We start from the raw sequence: 19,300 nt of genomic DNA, 5'->3' as shown, positions 1-19,300 counted from the left end.
CTTAGCTCCGGGAGTCACATGTGGCCTCAGAGTTGTTGACCAACCTGTGTTTCAGCGTTTCGACGTCCTATTTTAAGAAGGTGGACACGTATCATTATCAGGGGCTAGCTCGTGGCCAGCTGATACAGCAAGAGACTCTCACCCAATTAGCAACTCTTGTCCACGCTTGCAACGCACCGGTTTCACATGAGAGCTGGAGCTGCATCCGTGAATGACGCAGAGTCTTCTGACGGACACTGACCACTCCACGTATTTCACAGAATAGCCAGGAGTGGAAAGCTTTCACAAGGCCTTAGATTCAAGCCGGACCATCTCTCACACTGTCTACTTCAATTTATTGTTGAGGGAAATTCGACCACTCTAAGCCATTTAGATTTTCTTCAAGGAGACGTGGAGGACGTTGTAGTGAGGAGAAGAGGAATGATGCCATTTGCACTAATCCTCCTCTGCAGCTTAAAGCAACATATGCAAGAGACGATATCAAGGGCAGCCACCCAACCCCTTCTGTGACCCCATGTCTCACATTCACTGAATCTTGATTTTATCTTATTACCTTGATGGATGCCTGGTTCAGTTAGTGTGGGACAGTCCAACCGTGTCTAAGAATTTATGGGAATGTATTGCCCCCACATTACACATTGCCATTAATACTGATGTGAATGGCTTGGTTTTATCCATTATGCATGGCATTGACACAGAATGGCAGGCAAAGAGTAGAACTTTGGGATTCAGTGGCACATTACGGGCGGATCAAAAAGGAAGATGGGGAGCCAGTAAAAAGAATATGGCCCCCTCGCTGACTGTGCTGTGCTAAAATATTCATCAGGTGCTGTAATGATGTGCTAAGCTCCGTGTTGTCACTGTAGACTGGCCCTGTCCTACACGGGCTGAGGAGGTGAAAGACATGCACGATGAGGTGGACAACCTTGGAATTTCTTGGAATTGGAGTTTTTCATGTAGTCATTTGCAAGACGAGCGCTGTTGTGCGTGAGCTTCCCCTGATGCCCATCAACAAATATCAAAACATTGATGTGGTTGCAGAACACATTGCAAAAATACCAAATAACACAATTTTGCACGCTCAAAATAGGACCAAGAACCTACGCTTGGTCAATGCACTCTGCTTCTTTAAAGCCAACATACACAGGAACGCCACAGCAAGCTCATTTATTCATTCCCTGCCAAGTCCTCCCAGCATGCTCTGCTTCGGTAGCTGGCACAGGATTGTGAGTGGGTTTGTTGCAGACATGGGTTCATCCCTGGGCAAGGCAGTAGGTTCCGATGGATTAATAAATAATCACTTTAATAAATCCCACATTACAAGGTGGGTCACGCAGTTTTAATCCATGACTAATGCAACATTAAGCCTTATTAGCTGCATAAATGTACCTGTATAGAAAAATAAGACCTCACTTAATATGAGTCACCGACAACGACACGTTGAATCTCTTGGCTTGCCATACAAGCCCTTTGATGTCACACATAATGGACAGACATATGTTCTAATAAAATTTTTTTGGGAATGTTGCATAAGCATTTTCTCTGCAAATAGATTTCCTCAATTGATAAGTGATGCACTTTTTCTTTGATGCATTTTGCAGTGTGTAAATAGCGTAAATGCAGAACATTTGAAATCACCTTTAATCACCTGAGGGCCTCTGTGTCAAGGATTCCTTGTCTCCTGCTTGGGAAAAATGCACGTGTCTGACAGATGTGCTGCGCAGTGTTTGTTCTTATAAGACATAGCCGTGCTAGTGCAGAGATGACGAAACCCCAGAAAGCCCTAGAGGAAGCAGAACACTGTAACTGCTCTGTACCAATGTGTTCTCTTCAAATGAATTATGCAGTGTAGATCCTCTTACTGATTTATTAATTTATTTAAATCTAGTTAGTCTCATAAGTTATGTTGATGAAAGTGAACAAGTTGGCACAGTTAGCGAATCATATCGATTGGTTATTAACATCCAGGCGTTTTTTTTTTTCTTACCGGGCGCGAGACGAGAAGTAGATTTACCATCAGGTTAGAGCTGACATTGTCAATTGTATGTCAATTGTCTCTGTTATCTGTCCCGTGCTGCAGTTTTTTATAGAAATGTTCAGCTGCGTACGTCAGCTGGGGCCGTGAGTGGGTGACACTGCGCCATGTGAGAGGCCGGCTTCATATGTCAAGGAGATGAGAGAGAAACAAAAGTCAAATTTGAAACAAAAAAAAGCATGAGATGGCTGCTGCAGCTGGGCCACATGAGATGACCTCGTGGAGGGAGAAGTCATTAAAAGAGAGACTTTTAATCTCAGAGGAATCATTTTCTCATTAAATGCTATGATGTGCCATGTCAATACTACAAATAAAAGAATCCACACAGACTAATGAAGGTTATTGAAGACACATTACAAAGTGGAGCTCGAAGATGTGGCAACTTTGATTTTGCTAACAGGTCATTCATCCAGCATTGAATCAGTTCCCCTCTCTCAGCCTTTGTGTAGTCGAATCACTATGGTCACTAATTGGAGTGTCTGACAGACCATCCATTATTTATTTCATCTTTTCATCTATTGTTCACTTTTGAATGTGTTATTAGGATGTAAAGATATTTGATGTTTTTCACAGGAATATGATAATAGTCTTAGATAGTTGTTATGTAACAGATGGAGGCACATTAACTTCCTCTTATATTTGCTTTCATGTCTTTGCAGCATGGAGCTTTATATTATATTAGTTTCCTTTTTTTTAATTTAGCACATATGGCATGAAAGTAAATAGATAGATCTTTATGGTGGAAGAAGAAAACTACTTTGCGGTAAACATCATGTTCGTTGTTGGCTAGAAAGACAGTTTGTCAGTAGAGACACTCTCCTCCAGTTCTATAGCAGAGATATCTATTTGTAAAAATGGTCTCTATCTTAGAACCTCTTCTGTTGTTAGATCATGTTCGTCAGCTGTCATCACTTCACGTCATGTGATAGCACAGTCCCAGATCAATGCATGTCAGTAATTGTAGAGCAGACACACTTTCAGTCCTGCACTTGTGTCAAAAGTAAAAAACTTTTGAAACAACGAAACCAACATCAGCAACAGCTGCGCGGACACTTTAAAGTGGCATGGAAATAATCTGTCAAAACAGCGAAGACGATCATCTGTCTTTTTTTCCGCTTGGCAACTGGACGGGCCCACGTTTCCAAAGGAGAGGGAGGTATTCGCTGTCTTTTGGGAGTAATAGTGGTGTTTACATTTTCCATTCATGCTCCGTGCTGAAAGACTGAGACAGCTGTCAGTACCTCCAAAGGCACAGGCATTTTCTTTTCCTTTTCCATATCGTCCTCCTTTACCCTTGCACTGACACATGTCTCAGTGGTTGTCTGTCCTCCGGGTGCTAAACTACCGGTCAACTGGTCTCTCTCAGTAAAGTAAAAAACTATGTAATCTCACCCTGACATTTTCTCTTCCACCAACCTCCTGGTCATTTTCTTTTGGTGCAATATACATTTCTGTGTGCTTGGCTTCATCACGTCTAAACGTGTGTGGCCATTTAGCCATTTGACTGGGCACCACTATCCGACTGGAACTGGGTGGCATTAGACAGGTGCACTGAGGACAGAACATTAGTGTCAGATTAGATACATTAGCATTCATCCACTCTAAAACTAAATCTACGTATCTCCATTGCACAGTTAATGGATTTTGTCATTTAACCTAATTTAGCTTGAAAGCGTATGCCATTCTCTGGAAACCAAACGCATGCTGTAACTGGAATTTAGATGCTTCTCCTCCATGGGGCCAAGCAAATGTTGTTTTGAGATAAATGAGCTACCACAGTATATATATAATATTCATATTATATCTGATGGACTTGGCTGAGGTTCATTTTGGACCCGTCTGTGTGTCTGCTAAGACACAAAACAGGCAGTGACAGTGATAAGGGAGGAGTGATGGTTTGGTTTGCAGGGACCGGAGCTTTTGGCAGCGGTTTCCTGCTCCATAGGTGAAGGCAGACATGTACAGCAATACAACTGTAACAGGTGGCTGACCTCTAGCAGAGCACCTGCAGGGTGAGATTATTAAGTAATGAGTCCCTGGTGAGAATAGCAGCCTTCCTGCCAGAAGTTCTCCATGGGAGGCTGCCGCTGATTTGGGTGATACAGTAAAAGAATGAAAATACTAAAGCTTTTTGATTGGAGCAATGCTTTTTATTGTACACAGCTATAGGTCTTTCTCACAGGAGATATTAGGGCTTCTAAATAAATTAAAAAACATGAATGATGGCTGATTTCTATTTCAGATCCAGGTCATCGTTTTTTCCTTCCACTGTATGTTTTGGTCACTCGTAATGGATAACGACTATTCTTCACCATTTGCTGCATTATGTGAATAAAGCAATAATACATTACCTCATCCCAGAAGAAGATTTGGGCCTGAGTCATGTCAGATTTTCATCTTCAATGGCGACAAATACAACAAGTCCCATGTTCCCATGCTGCTTCTTAACATCATCAAACTAGGTATTTTGTTCTTCTTTTGATTGCGAGACCTCTATTGGTTACATATTTTAGAGTTAATATCCTCAATAACAAAGATAAACAGATCTAATTATCATAATTATGTTATAATGAAAAATTGTATTCTGGCATCTCTTGAGTCATTTTGTTGTGTATTTTTCTTTGTCACATTTAGTATAACACAATATACTCCACACAGACAGAGCGCTTATAAAACAACTGAAATGATATATTGAACCACTGAGACACAGTTGGTGATCATTGCTGGTCCGTGTTATTAAAACAGTGTTTAAATACAGTAGCATGATGTACATATTTCAGTTCTGGCCTGCTCGCTCATTGAAGCTCAATGGCAAAGTAGCACGGAGGGGAGAATTTATAGGTCAGCAGGGCTCACAGCTGAGATTTTATGGCAAGATTTACACCCTCCATGACTTTACAAGTGGGGGGAGGATTCGTTAACCCTTTGTTTCACAGGACACAATAGGTTATTCTCAGCTCTCGGCCCAAGTTCATATTGAGAAAATCCAGAGAGCCACGCTTTTGACACCTGTATTACACCAGGAGGTAACACGTTTGCCCAGTGCACAAGGCAATTAATCTTGTCAATGTCAAGTGCATTGGGAGGGAGGATGAAACAAAGATTTGACCTGATTGGCTATGAAAAGGTCTCACATTTGGGCCCAGTTGGGGAAGAGGAGGGTTACAGGGGGAAGCGTTTGGCACACGCAAGGACAGTTGCACAGAGCTTTGATTTATTTGTCGGACTCTCGTCATTCCCAGAGCGCCCCGGTATGGTGACATCCACGGGTGTCCAGAATAAACACACATTAATTGGCCAATTAATTACAGGGACGAATACAGGGGGCAAAACGTTGAGAGGGACGCCACTTTGATTGCATATTGCTTTTTCTCGAGTCGTTGCTTGTGTACTGTATGTTTGTGTGTATGCACGTATATGTATACAAGTGGAAAGCTTATGTTCAACAAGGGGTAATGTAGGTCAAACTTCCTGTGAGCATTTGATATGCTTCCTGCAGTTGGCCAGAGCGTGGCCCTCATTCACACATTTACGACTTAACTTTCTCGGGAGACAGAGCTGTACAGTGCAGGGGGGACACTGCAGGCGATGTGCGCGTCCCCGCCGCTCCATTGTCCAAATACATCAGGGCCCGGCACCCCGACGGCCTGTGTCTAATACCTCCCCAGCATTTTCCAGTGTTGTTTCAATGTCTGCCGGGGTCATGCCAACACTAATGGAGTGTCATGTGTCAGATGGGGTCAGCTGAACTGAATTCACACAACTCTCTGAGGTATGTCACTGGACAGGAGGTGACTGGCCCCTGTGACTGCTCGAGGTGTCATAGTCCTCACCACAGCTTTAGTCATTCAAACAATGAGAGTTTTTTGGCTCCACGGAGTCTGGAAATATACAATCACACTCTCCTGGCATTTTAGGTTACTTTAAAGAGGAGGCCAAGTCTGACAGAAGCTGAATGTAAATAGCTTTAAAAGGCCATTTTGGATCCAGGATGCTCAGATTGAAACTGCGACTCCATGTCTGCTATTTCCTCAGCTAAGGTGAAGAGAGGAGGACATGGAGAGCTCAGGCTGCGGGAGGAGAGAGGCTGGTCAGGGAGAGATGTAGCCCTGAACGCTGCAGAGCACAGAGGCGTGGTAGTGGGAGGAAGCATCACTTACAGCACATAGTTACAGGCTGCCATCCATATTCTGATTCTCCACTCTCATCCTGCCTGCAACCAATTTAGATACATTCATCTGTGTCCACTTTAATGGCATGCCAAGGAGCAGCGCATTGACACTAGCCTGATATTATACAGATGGTAGTGTGTGGGACCTCAGTGTAATCTGTAATGCGTGGTGAATGATATAAAGCATAAGACTCGCCCAGGGCACTGCAGTACCCGGAGTGAGCGCCCTGTGGTTCTTTGCACAGTGTATTCTCTTTGACCTCAAATATTTGGTTTGTAAAATGAACCAGGGTTTATTCAAAGTGGATTTTCAGCCTCTACTACTCACTTGTTGGATAATGCATTAATGAAACACTCAGTATCTGTAAACATAGGACGGGAGCAATCTGCTGCGGGTGAATAATACGGCCAAAAAGTCCAGATGAGACTGTGAAATTCCTAAGAGCCAAGACTAATAACAGCATCCATTAAGAGATGAGAACATTCAAGAGGCAATGTTAGGGAGGAGCCAACGCGATAGGCTCCCAGCTTGCATGGATACCCTGCACAGACATTCAGCTGATCGGTGGGAATTAAGCTCATAGTTTAATACAGATTTATCATCCTCACCGCATAAAAATGCAAATTCCGATAATATTGTCAGCCCTCTTCCCTCTCCTTAGGAGTTGTTAAAGTCAATGAGCTCTTAAAACTCATCACTGAAGATGTGGTGGAGACGTGGTTGTTGTAAAGAGATGTTCTGAGCTTCCCTTGGGACTGCCTTGGCTTAGTTTCCACAGACATCCACTGCCTGTATTTCCTGTGTTTGCCTTTGGCTCTAGTGTTTGCATACTGTGCAGGAGTGAGGAGCTGGCTGTTTGCTGAAATAGCTCTATAATGGTTATTCTACCCGATGATATGATGCGTTCTGCGACTGGGTTCCCTTGTTATGCCACCTGTGTCCCTTTTTGTATTGTGTGACAGTTGAAAAGAGGCAAAATGCGGTATGAAAATTATTGTCAATCTCTCTCGCTCTTCTGCAGCTTCTCCTTTCGTCTGTTTCCTCCTCTCATCGTTCTAAGCCCTCAACAGAAACATTTCCTTTACGGTAGTCAATGCCTAATTGCCAGACTGCTTAATTAGGGATGTTACCCAACACACATCATATATTCATGCATTGAGGACATCCATCCTCGCTCACAGAAAGCTCAGACTCTCTTCCTTGGCTCTGTCTCCCTGCTATGTAGAAAATTTGTGATGAAGCTAGTTTGCCATCTAGTGGCACATGTACAAATTGCCATTCACGTACATAGGGTCCATGATTGAGTCTGAGAGGAAAGCCTTCATGGAAAGCTTTAGCCAAGAGACTATAGGTGCAATCTTGGTCAGCTGAGCTGTGTCTTAAGTCGGCTGCAGTGTCAGCCATCTCTTTATACGTCCCTGAATATTTAGATGGCTGTGAGTTAAAGAGAGCATTGTGTGCCAGTCAGAATGGTGAAAAATGCTAAGCTGCATTTGAGCCCCTGCCAGGCAGCTGTCGGATTTGCCGTTCTCTTCCTGCCCCGGCCGCTCCTCTTAACCCTCAGTAAACAACTGGAACAAATCCTATTTTATTGAGGATTTCACCAAGTGCAAGGGATCTCTGCAAGCTCCAGTGCCCAGGCATTTTCTGAGCTTGTGCATGTGTCCTAAGATGGCATCCTGCAGGGGCAGTCAGAAGCAGGGAATCTGTCTCTAATTGGATCCTTAATCAGAAGCAGGTGATGCTGTGGTCTCTGCTCTGTTTTCGTGACATTTCAAACAAGCGAGAAGATTGATGTTCACCATGACGAAGAGAATTCACTGGATATTGGTCCCTTTCACCAGCTGATTCTTAAAATTCATAAGCTTGCAGCCAGAAGCAGATTGGCTAATGTTGTGTATGTGAGTATCTATCCAAACTGAGAAGGTTTGATGCTTTGTTTCTTATAAAATACAGAATCAGTACAAACAAGCATCGTGTAGATTTGGCATTAACATATTCATGTATTTAACTGTATTTGGAAAAAGAGACATCTTCCCCATTCAAGAGAATTTGTCATTTCAGTGTTCCATATGTAATTTATTCCCAACATATTAGTTAATAATTAGTCACATTGCTGAGCTAAACTCAGTATAAGACTCCAAAGGGTGCTGCCATCATTTTTGGTGCTTTAGAGAACCTCTGTTCATACTTGATTCAGTGTTTTACTTGCTCTTGCTGAAACTTATGGTCCATGGTGCAAATTTTTAAATGAGAATTCAGAAAATACAGTACTTGCAAGGGGAAAGGATGACATTTCAGAATTAATTACAGAATAAATTAGCTTTCCGTTGGCAGTTAGAGTAATTGTCTGCATCCTGTCTGAATCTGGATACAGTTAAGTGTTCCCTAGGGACTGAGGAGGATAAAATGCATCTGGTTGTGTGTGTCAGTCCCTTTTTCCCTCATCTTTCACAGGCCAGGAGCAGATAAGCATTTTCACTGGGGAGTTGATACAGCGACAACCCTTGTTTCTGTGTTTGCATGAAGCATGTGCCCGTTCGTCCATGTGCTGTTTGGAGTCAGTGTCCCTCTCTTCGTTCCACGCTTCATTAAACTACATGAGGATATTATGTGGCTTTATCATCTTCACTGTTTTGTATACACATCTGTTTGCCGATGTAAATACAGCTGCTGCTCAGGAGCTACATTCGTCAGTTCCAGTTAAGCCCAGCGCAGCAGTGAGACAATAGGCTCAGGTGGCCTGAGTACATGTCCCCAGAGGCAGACGGGACTCAGCTCATGCAGAAAGAGTGGGAGTGGCATGTGAGTTTTTCAGTCAAGAAAAGGTCATATCTCCTGTGAGCTATATAACATTGTCGCAGACCAACTTGGCTCGCTAATGTCAGATAGTTTCCCCTTCAGGATATGAAACTTCAGTGTCACACGGGAGTCAGGCAGATCAAACAGAAAGGGGTAGAAAGGTTTCTTGTTAAAAGATTGTCAAACATATACAATACAGTGGTGTGTGTATGTTTATATGAAAGCATGTAAAAGTCTGTGTTAAGTGTGTGACTAAATGGGAGAAGCAGGTCAAGGCCAAAACCAACAGTGGCCCTGAAGTGCAAAACACAACAGCAAAAAGAATCACACACCAACAAATCACAAATCACAACGATAAATACAACAATACATCATGATAAGATCCTGACGTCAGGAATAGAGATGCAACACTGCTTTTTGTGTTTTGCCATTATGTTTTTGTGTTTTTTGTTGGGTATTCTTATTTGACTTGTTTTCTTATTTGAGGTTGTGTTTTGTTATTTAATGTATGTTCTCATTAGATTAGATACATTTCGCATTTGCCCTTGGATGTTTGTATTTGCCGTTGCGTTTCATATTTAATGTTGTGCTTACCGGTTTAACGTTGTAACTTCTTATTTAACATGTGTTTTGTGATGTGCCGTTGTGTTTTCTTATTTGACGTGTGTTCTTGTATTTTGTCCTTATGTTGTGTGATTTGCTGTCATGATTTGCACTTTAGGAACACCATAAAAACCTCAAAATGGTCACAAAGGGGCTCCTGCAAAAGTAAAAGTTAAAATCTTGATGTCACCGTAAACTGAGGATGAATTTATCTAGAAAAAAGAGATAGAAAAGATAATCACTTTTCAGAGCTCCAGTGGCCTTTATCTTTTCAGAGGCAAACTCACAAAAATCAAAGATGAGATATTACAATTGAAGTATAAAATTGAACATGTTTGAATTAGTTAAAATTGATTTACTTCCTGGTTGCTCTGCCTGCATATAAAAAGGAAACATGTTCCCCATCATTTATTCCTCAGTGTATTTTGTATCAGGGTTGAGTTGGTTGCTGTGATGTTCATTTCAAAGGGCTCCTCCATATTATCTACTGACCCCTCCTGACAGAGGCACCTGTCAGGATTACGTGGCTTTTTGAAGGTATATCTGCTTTACCGCTAAAAATACAAAACCCTCTCCTCCTTTTTGCACCATCGTGTTATCCCAGTTCGGGTATACAGTCAGACATAGAATGTCTCAAAGAACATGTTGACATTAGGGATAAGGATTATAGAGTCATCATGTACGAGGGCTTCTGCTGTGTGTCACTGTCGCTGTTGACTCTGCTCTCAGATTGGGGCTTGTGCTGCAGGACTGAGCCGGGGCCTCATGTCTGTGCTTTCCTTTTACTCTTTACAACTCATGGTGGAGTTGAGGCCAATCGAGGCCGGTATCCGTGTGGATTAAGTTGGGAGCTGAGAATGTGCTGTCAGTCTACTGAGGCCTCTTCCTTTCCCCAGCTCAAAAGTCTTCCCACTCGAGCTTTACTAGCACGATTATTGAATTAGCAGTTAATGTGGAGTTTCACACTTCTGTTATATGGTTTGCAGGTTTTTGAAGGGGGGGCAGAAAAATAGTATATGTGTGAGTGTTGTGTCACACCAGCCCATCTTTTCATTTACTCAAGAGGTTAATTCATCTTTCACTCCCACTTTCTTTCCTTTCCTCCCCTGCTCAATCCATTCATCTGCCTCCTTCCCTTCCTCCCATCCCTCATTCCCTTCCTTTACCTTCCTCTATTGCTCCCTCCCTCTAATCTGCTGCAATGACCTGAAGGAGGGCTTCACACTGCAGCGCTCAAATAATAATCAAGGATGTTGTCAAATTTATAGGACACCGAGCGTTGCATAGCAACAAGAGATTGCCAGGGTTTATCCAACAAGCGTTGAAAGTTGGGTGAGGGAGAAATGGGGCGAGTGACAGGAGACAGGAGAAGGAAGAAGAGATGACAAGAAAAACAGGAGAAGGAAGGAGAGAGGGATGAGAGTAATAGAATTATGATATTGTACACAAAGGGGAGAGATGAACGAGAGGCGGAGGGGCAGAAAGGGAAATGAGGAAGTTAAGGTTGGCTTGGCTGAAGGAAAAGATTTACTGGCACTGCTGTCTGCTCATATTTTACTCTGGCATTTTGGCATACACAGGTGGTGTTAAGTTCGAGAGTGGCTTGAATATTTCAAAGCAAAATAGCCATTTAACAAATGGCCCAAGTCCAACTACAGGCTACTCTCTTTCACACTCTCGCTAAATTCATCAAGCAAAACAAGTTCTCACTTCCTGAAGTTGAAATTGTCAGGTTGATTTTGTTGTTACTTTGAGCTTGTTTTGTTTTTTTTGTTTTTTACACATACGTCATCTTCCTTCATCAGGAAAAACTGCTGTGCGTCTTTAATGCAACCAAACAAAAAACTCTAACATGAAGGAACATAATTAAGGAACATAATTATGAAATTACCTCAGTTGAAAATGTCAGAGTATCCCTTCAGTTCTTTTATAAAAATGTAGGAGGTCCAGACATGACATTTAGAAGTGATGAAATCACTGAAATGGCATTAACACAGAATTCAACTTAAAACCTTGAGTTCATACTTCAAACTTCTCAAAGTAGAGCTAAATGTTAAACTTCAGCAGCTGAGCATCTGTTGCTTTAGTACTCCGCTGCTCGTTTGCTGGCATCTTGATTATCTCGGTAGTCCAGAGCCGCCGCGTCCCTTCAGAGCGACTTATCTCGCTGTGTCACTGACAGGTGTTTCAGCTTGGAGAGTCAACTTAGTGCAAACGGTGATGACAGGCTGTGCTGCGGACTAATTATTTCTTGTCATCTTGGCAGATTTGTTGATGGCACGCTAACCAGAGGGCCACTGGACAGAAAAGTATCAGTCTAACCCCAAGGTCACAAACTGTGGTCGTTTTAATGTATTGCTTTTTGTATGTGAATGATGGAGCTGCTGAAGATGTGAACCAAATATTAGAACCACCTCTTGGTATAATGCAATTCAATGCACCACAAGCTATAGAGAATTAACACCTTAGAAGTCCTAATATAAAAGTAGAATTAATCATCTGTTTTCTGTAGGTGTACCTTATAAATTGGAAAGTCAGTACAAATGCAGTGTCACTTTTCAAAGTGGAATTAAAGTCCAAAGCACAATCACAAATTAAATAGTTTTATGAACCATTTAAACTTTTTTTCTAGCTCTGCTAGGTTTAATAATATGGACTGTAACCCCACATCATCATGAGAATTTAGAGTATTACTATTTATTTGGATGATAACAAATACATGGACCTAAAATTAGTCTGCACTTTGCAGATAAAAAGAGATATAATGGCAAATGTGGAGAAATGATTTCAAAAACTGCATAATTCATGGCCTGTTTGGAATAACGGCGTATGAAATATTCATTAGCTAAATTACTTATCTATGTAATCTGCTTTTGTTGTGGAGTTCAGGGGGAGAAAGGACGGCAGCAGGGGCTAAGGCTAGAACAAATACTGTGATCTTTTTGCAAACATGGCAATGATTTGCTTTCAGTCTATTCATTATCAGTGAAAAGAAAAACTATCACACCATCAACCCCCGCGAATTGCCGTCTTTGTTTGTGAGAAGTGGACCTTTTACATAAACGCAATGTGTTTTGAATCTACATATGGCACCCTGGTGCATGAGTGCTTATTGAATACTTAGGCTGCCACTCTGAATGCTCATTTCAATCAACCTCTGTTAGATTTCAAAGAGGCCATTGCAATGGAGTATAATGTCAGTAATTTGAAGGAAAAATATTTTTAGGTTTAAAATTGCTGCTCCTGCACGTCAGCTCAATTTCTCCGTCTCCCAGCTCTCCTCGACATGGCACTCATTCATCCTCGCACTGAAGCACGTGTAGCATCACAGCAACATTAACGCGGATGATCAAAAGATGCTGGCCAAGGCTGTGTTGCTACATCAAACAGCATGAACAGAGGAAAGCACACAATTCCCAAGAGAAGGCACAAACTGGTTTCATTGTGCAATTATTAGGGTTAATATGTACTATACCCTTCTTTCTCCGCTTTTTATAATCCTGTAATCTGTGGACTACAAACAGAGAAACGAGCGTGGCGCAGAAACTTGAGCACACGTGCAAACATGATTAAAAGCAGTAGCTCCTCAGCTCAGTTCCTCTGTCTTTGTTGCAGGCAGACGTACCGCACATGTCAAATTCGACCCAGTTAATCAAAATCTGCGTACACGGAGTGTCGGTGGGAAGAGGGCACTGCTCTGTGATTTCTTCAGCAGCCAGGGATTCTTCCATCTTCACAAATCTATGAAGCCACTAACTCAGCAGAGGATGGAAGTGTTTTTCATACTGACACGTACTGTAGGAGAGAATGACACTGTTTCCATTCTGCAAGTGTGTCAGATGATGAAACTCCCATTGGAAGGAGGTAATCATATTTAGCCTTAATGCTATCTGCGTTGTCTCACACTGCTGTTGATTACGCTGCTGTACAGTGAATTGATATTGGCCAGAGTATTACCATCTCCTAATTGAGTTGATTTTAACATCCGTCCAGCGTGTGTGAGAGCCAGCTAATTCCAGACACTTCTCATAACGCAGAGCCAGTGGTGCCCTGCCACTTTATAGGATGGCTGCGAGGATATCCGCAGAGCTTTATCCCCCTCTCTCACGAGAACTTAAACCCTCTTGATGTAAATTATACCAACTTTGGTTTGGCTCAGATAGCATTACAATGTCAGCTTCTCAAGACTTTCAAGCACTAAGCACAAAAACGTCAAAAGGAAAAACTCAAAGCGAAATGGTTGCTTCGCTCTGACCTCCTTTTTCAATGCCGGACAGCGGCGGCCAGCTCGGCCTGTGTGCTGCTGCACGTTCTCCTTGGGTTGATTGATGCACCGAGGGACTTGCACAGCTGGAGAGGAGGCAGTAAACCAGAGCAAGGAACAAAGAGTAGTGGGCCACACGGGGTGCAGCAATTAAGCTGTTTTCTTGTTGTTAATTAAAAGCAAATTAGAGAGTGCGACAGGAGTTGCTGTCTAGTCTTAATTGCTGGCAGTGTGCATGCCCAGCAACACCTGTTGTTGCGTCTTCACTCACTCATCTCACACCCTTTTTTTATTTGTACTTTCAATAGGGACGGAGAGGAAAGACTGGGGAGTCTGGACCCAGAGGCCTGCCTGTAAGTGATTCACAGAGTGCACACATGTACTTAACTGTACATACGTTTTACTTTAATCTTTATAATTCAGCAAATGTATGAAGTCCATTTAATACAAGCACAAAGTTATAGAGTTATGTGCATTATGGAAAAATGTGCCATGATGTCATGTGCAGACATTATATAAAAGTAATAATATGATACAAGTTTGTGCAATACTTCCTTGCTTAGGTTGTATTGATCTGTCTAAAATGTTCTACTGCTGCAAGCAGGTTACATTATTAGCACAAAACCATAAGGGCTGTATTACAGTAGCACGTATTGATGAGCAGGACACGTCTGCCTATAAGGCCTATTGACTCCTTGAGTTATGCTTGTTTCCCTGGGTGTTCAAACCGATTCCAGACACCGTTTGTGTAGTGATCCACACACTAAAGTGCAGAAACACCATGATGCATTAAAGGAGACAGCTTGTCTCTTAACTGCTGTGATGTCAGCACAAACAGGAGCGTTTCCGTATCATGTACAGATGCTCTGGGCATCCAATTATTTTCATGCACTCTTGCCCCGTTGACACTCTTGATCACGACATAGGTTTTGTCTTATTTTATTTCATCCAGAAATCCAGGAAGGTTTAGCTTGGATTCTGTCACTTGTGCAGTTGCTCTAATTATCTGTAGTATTATTGGATTACTCACTGTTAAAACCCTCCCACACGTCTCGACACACATTCCCTGCCTCCTTAATAACTCATAAAGTTGTGGCACACAAAGTTGTGGGTGAAAAGAAAGACAGCATCGAAGAAGGTGTGACATTTCTAAATGGCAGTGTCCTGATGATACCCTTAGCATGTGGCAGCTTTTCCTCCATCTCCTGGTATTGGCATTTATGAGTCACCTGTTTTGCTGAGGTAGATCTGAGAGGCAGACTCATCCATTCAAAATGCACACCAGGGCATCACTCTCTCTTGTCCACTGGTAGCAGGACATAGCTCCCAGTTGAAGGGGGTCAGCAGCTATTTTTCAAAGTCAAATTAGCATTGCACGACAACCGCGGGAGTCTGTGAAAGGTACACAACAAAGACACACTCAAAGATAATCTATAGCCTGCTGCGGGCCAGCCACTTCTTTTATGGGAGCTAACATTGGTGCAACAGGCCTTCAATATAAAAAAGGAAAAATTACCATGTCAGTTTAAATGAGGGTGATGAGGATTATATAAACACACAAGCATATACACTCTTCATATTATTATATTCCATTGTCTTTGTGGCATGAACTCCTTTTCATTCTCTCTGTGAAATGAATGTTCTTTGTAATTGCAGGGTCCCTCAGGAACCTCTGAAGGAGCAAGTATCAAGGTATCTATCAAAACATTATTCATCTCAAAACAAAACACTGACATGTGGCATTTAAGGGAGACCTCAGCTGTCGCCCTGCTTGATAAACCAGTCCGAACATTCACTTCCAGACAGGGTGAAGAGTTAAGAGGCATCGTAGCAGTGCTCCTTGTAGACAAGGAGTTTAATAATCTGCACGGTGTTGCCTGTATAAAGACGCAACTCATGTGAACTGGAGGAATCTGGAGTAGACAGTCAGACGTATGAGTGACCAGACGCAGACCCTCTTTAGATCTTGACTGGCATTTCTGAGTTAGTATTCAAGACCAGAACTCCTACGCTGGAAATGGCTCCTCTCATTCAATTGTAACGGTATCTACTGAGCAAGTTAAAGAGCTGTTCCCAACCTGCAGCTCCCGCAGCGCAGCACAGCGTGACTCTGTTCTCATTCTCCAAACAGACAGATGGACATTACATACCCTGCTTTGGCAAAAAAGCATCTGCAATCATTTTCATGAAGCCCAGGGGTGCTGTAGCTCACCAGAGGGCACATGAGGTATGCTGCGAAAAAAAACGCTTTGAGAAATGGAATTCTACTGGGCCTCCCACACTAACACACCCCAGCCCCCCTCAGCACAGCACCCACCACCCACAAAGCCTCTAGCGGCTCACTAGAGATCGTGCTGAGAGTGAAGGCTATTGTGTAGTGGACAACCTCTTGACCGGAGCTGTTCATTTGATGTATAGGTGCGTCATTCGCTGGGGTGTCAGCTTAGACCGTAGAGTTCCTTCTGCTCTCTGTGCCCAGATGAAGGAGACGTGTCAGTCGGCCAACCTTGAAAAAGAAAGTTGCCTGTATGAGGACACAGTAATTATACCTCAAAACAAATAAACAGTGGTTTTGTTTGGATGGAAAATGATCATGTATTATTGCCTTAGTAGGTCAAGTTTGAGAATAAGATGACAAACTGAGGTTGCCTTGTTTGGTTTCCATGGGTTCTCTGTAATTAGTTTCTAAGTTGTATCTATAATATCAAACCTATTGTAAAATTAACTTATTATTTTCATATGGCAGGGAGGGAAATAGCTCTCAGACTGAGAGCAGTAACAAGTTATTGTATAATACTTAGAGTGTACATATTCAAACTGAATTTAGAATAATGAAAAATGGAGTAAAACCTGCAACATAGCTCCATCAAATATATACTAGATACATAAAGTCTCATATTTTACATGTTGCCAGTGTTTCATATGAAATATGGATAAAGAGATATTTGTGGTTAAGTGTGTCAGACCATCTCCATATAGTTTTACACCTCCACTTTTATGCTTCTGTCTGGAACTCTAGCAAGGGGCATTTGTTTGTTTTTTTCTCTGAGCCTCTCGTATCAGAATGAACCGTATTATTATTTTTTGGCAAAGCTCTAGTAAGTATGAATAATAATTATAACAATACATTTGTTTGATAAAGCAATTTTCTTAGAAATAAAATTCACAAGTCCTTCACACAAAAAAATAGGTCCATAAAGCCACAGAGTCGATAACAACAAAGGCAGTGAAAAAGAAAAACAGCAATAAACACATAAGTCACAAGAAAGAAGTGAAAGAAAACCTCATAAAAACAGACTAACAACATAAGTAACCAAAGGCCCTAAAAGAAACTCGTCTACAAGACGTCTTAGGTTGAGACAAAGGTCAATTTGTACAGATGGGTCTTCAGCTGCTTTTTAAAAGGTTATAGAGAATGGAGCAACTGCTTCAAAGGCATGATTACCTTTTTGTTTTTAGTCTAGTGCACAGGGCAGCCTGTGGGCCCTGGCCAGAAGACCTATTGGTGATAAAGGGATGGAGAAGGTCACAGATGTTTTCAGATGTCTGACAATGAAAGGCTTGGTGAGGACAAGTACCTTAAGTGGATCCTAAACCTAATGGGAAGCAAATTTAGCGAGTGCAAAAAATGTCTGATGTGTTTCCTCCTGCCAGATCTGGTGCAACATTCTAGCAGCAGCTTTCTGAATGGCATATTATCAAATATGCCAAGGCAAGTGAATAGAGAACAATAGTAGTCCAACTGGGAGGACACAAAATCTCAAATAATCCTCTCTAGCTCTAGTGGTGATACAACAGAAGTGTGCTTTGTGATAGTTCTGTTGTACAAAAACATAGACGACAGTGATTTCATTTTGGCATTCAAAATGTAGAGTCTAATCAAAGATAATGCAGAGATTCCTTAAATTAGACTGTGCAGCTGAGGAAAGGGACATATTGCTATAGGCAGCTCTGGGAGCTATACTATCTGGAGCAGTGATCATAACCTCCCTCTTATCTGTGTTAAGCTGGAAGCAGTTTTTAGACAACCAATCCTTAACAGCAAGAGTAGTGCAAAACATAATTTGTAAATGTTATCAGGCTTAAGGGAGACATACAACTGAAAGTTTTCAGCAAAAGGATAGCATATACCTCTGAATTTGTTCATAATGTGACCTGAGCAAATATACTCGGACCCAAGACGTAACCTTGGGGTACACCACAGGACAGTGCAATAATATGATAAGAAAAAAAATGTATCTACAATGGTGTTTGGTCAAGATGGTGTTAAACTCTTTGGCAGTTTCTAAAAATGTTTTTTTCAATAACAAACTTCTCTGATACAGGCCTGTAGTTGTTTGGAACAGACAGACTGAGGATTACTTGTTTCAGGAGAGTTTGAACTACTGCCTATGTAAAATAAGATCTGCCAACAGCTGTTTATTATTGACAGTGTGGACCAAAAGACTTGAGCACAGATACAGGTCAAATATCAGAAGGTGTGGAGGAAGATTTCATACTGCCCACCAGCTCAGTGAGGTCTTGCGAGGAAATGTGAAAGAATCCAAAGTTGATGGCTGGAATAAATGCGAGTAGAAGAGAGAGTAAGGCTTGTCACGACATTTCAGATGTTTTCCACATAGAATGAAAGAATATCACTGAAGTCCTCATTGGATCTAACAGGCAGGGGATGCAGGAGTAACAATGTTATCATAGTTTTAACAGGACTTGCATCCTGGTGGAAATAAGACTAAGAAATGTAATAAACCCTTGCATGTTAAATAATGCTCAGTTAAAAGATCTTTATAATGAAGCCTTAGCATTAAGAATGAAGGGGTTTCCACTTCCAAAAGAGAAGAGCAATGTGAGTGAAAATATTAAACCAGCCATTGGAAGACACATCTAGTTTTGAGTCAGATGCTGTCAAATTTTAACATGCAAGATAATTCAATCAATATTAATCAGGTTGAATAAAACTATTATGGTCAGTAACAAGCAGCTCTCTGTTGGTCAATATTGGAACCATGTGTAAAAGCAAGAGTTTGTCCTTTAATGTATGTGGGAACCAGATATGTGTTGAATATAATTATAGGACTCAGTGACATTAAGAAAATCAGTTGGTGAGCTGCAGGAGACGTCTTCAGCATGAATATTAAAATCACTCACCATAATAACTTTATCCAACCTGATTATAAAAACCTGTCCAATGAAATATTTTAAAGAACTGTTAAAACCAGGGGGATGGTTGATTAAAATGCAATAAAGCGGATTAAAATGACCAACTTTAGGAATCTGTAATTCAAAGTGGGGGAAACTCACAGAGAGCTCACAGTCCAGCTCTGAGATCAGCTCCTAACAAACACAGTGAGTCCTCCATCATGCACTGACGACCTTGGAGTGCAAATAAAAGAACTATCAGTCAGGCACAGTTCAATTAGAGGGCTG

General features: G+C 41.8%; 1 protein-coding gene across 6 annotated transcripts in view; it reads left to right on the top strand.

Moving 5' to 3' along the window:
* Positions 1-19,300, top strand: part of col19a1 (collagen type XIX alpha 1 chain) — a 97,814-nt gene that overhangs the window by 35,798 nt on the left and 42,716 nt on the right. For all 6 annotated transcript variants that reach the window (XM_069538292.1, XM_069538293.1, XM_069538295.1 and 3 more), the window contains 2 exons: positions 14,185-14,229; positions 15,533-15,568. In XM_069538292.1, coding sequence (XP_069394393.1) covers positions 14,185-14,229; positions 15,533-15,568 — 81 coding nt within the window. The remainder of the gene's footprint in view (positions 1-14,184; positions 14,230-15,532; positions 15,569-19,300) is intronic.

This window comes from Paralichthys olivaceus, chromosome 14, assembly GCF_024713975.1.
Source record: "Paralichthys olivaceus isolate ysfri-2021 chromosome 14, ASM2471397v2, whole genome shotgun sequence".
In the NCBI taxonomy this organism is placed as follows: Eukaryota; Metazoa; Chordata; class Actinopteri; order Pleuronectiformes; family Paralichthyidae; genus Paralichthys; species Paralichthys olivaceus.
This window is presented reverse-complemented; position numbering and strand designations above follow the sequence as displayed.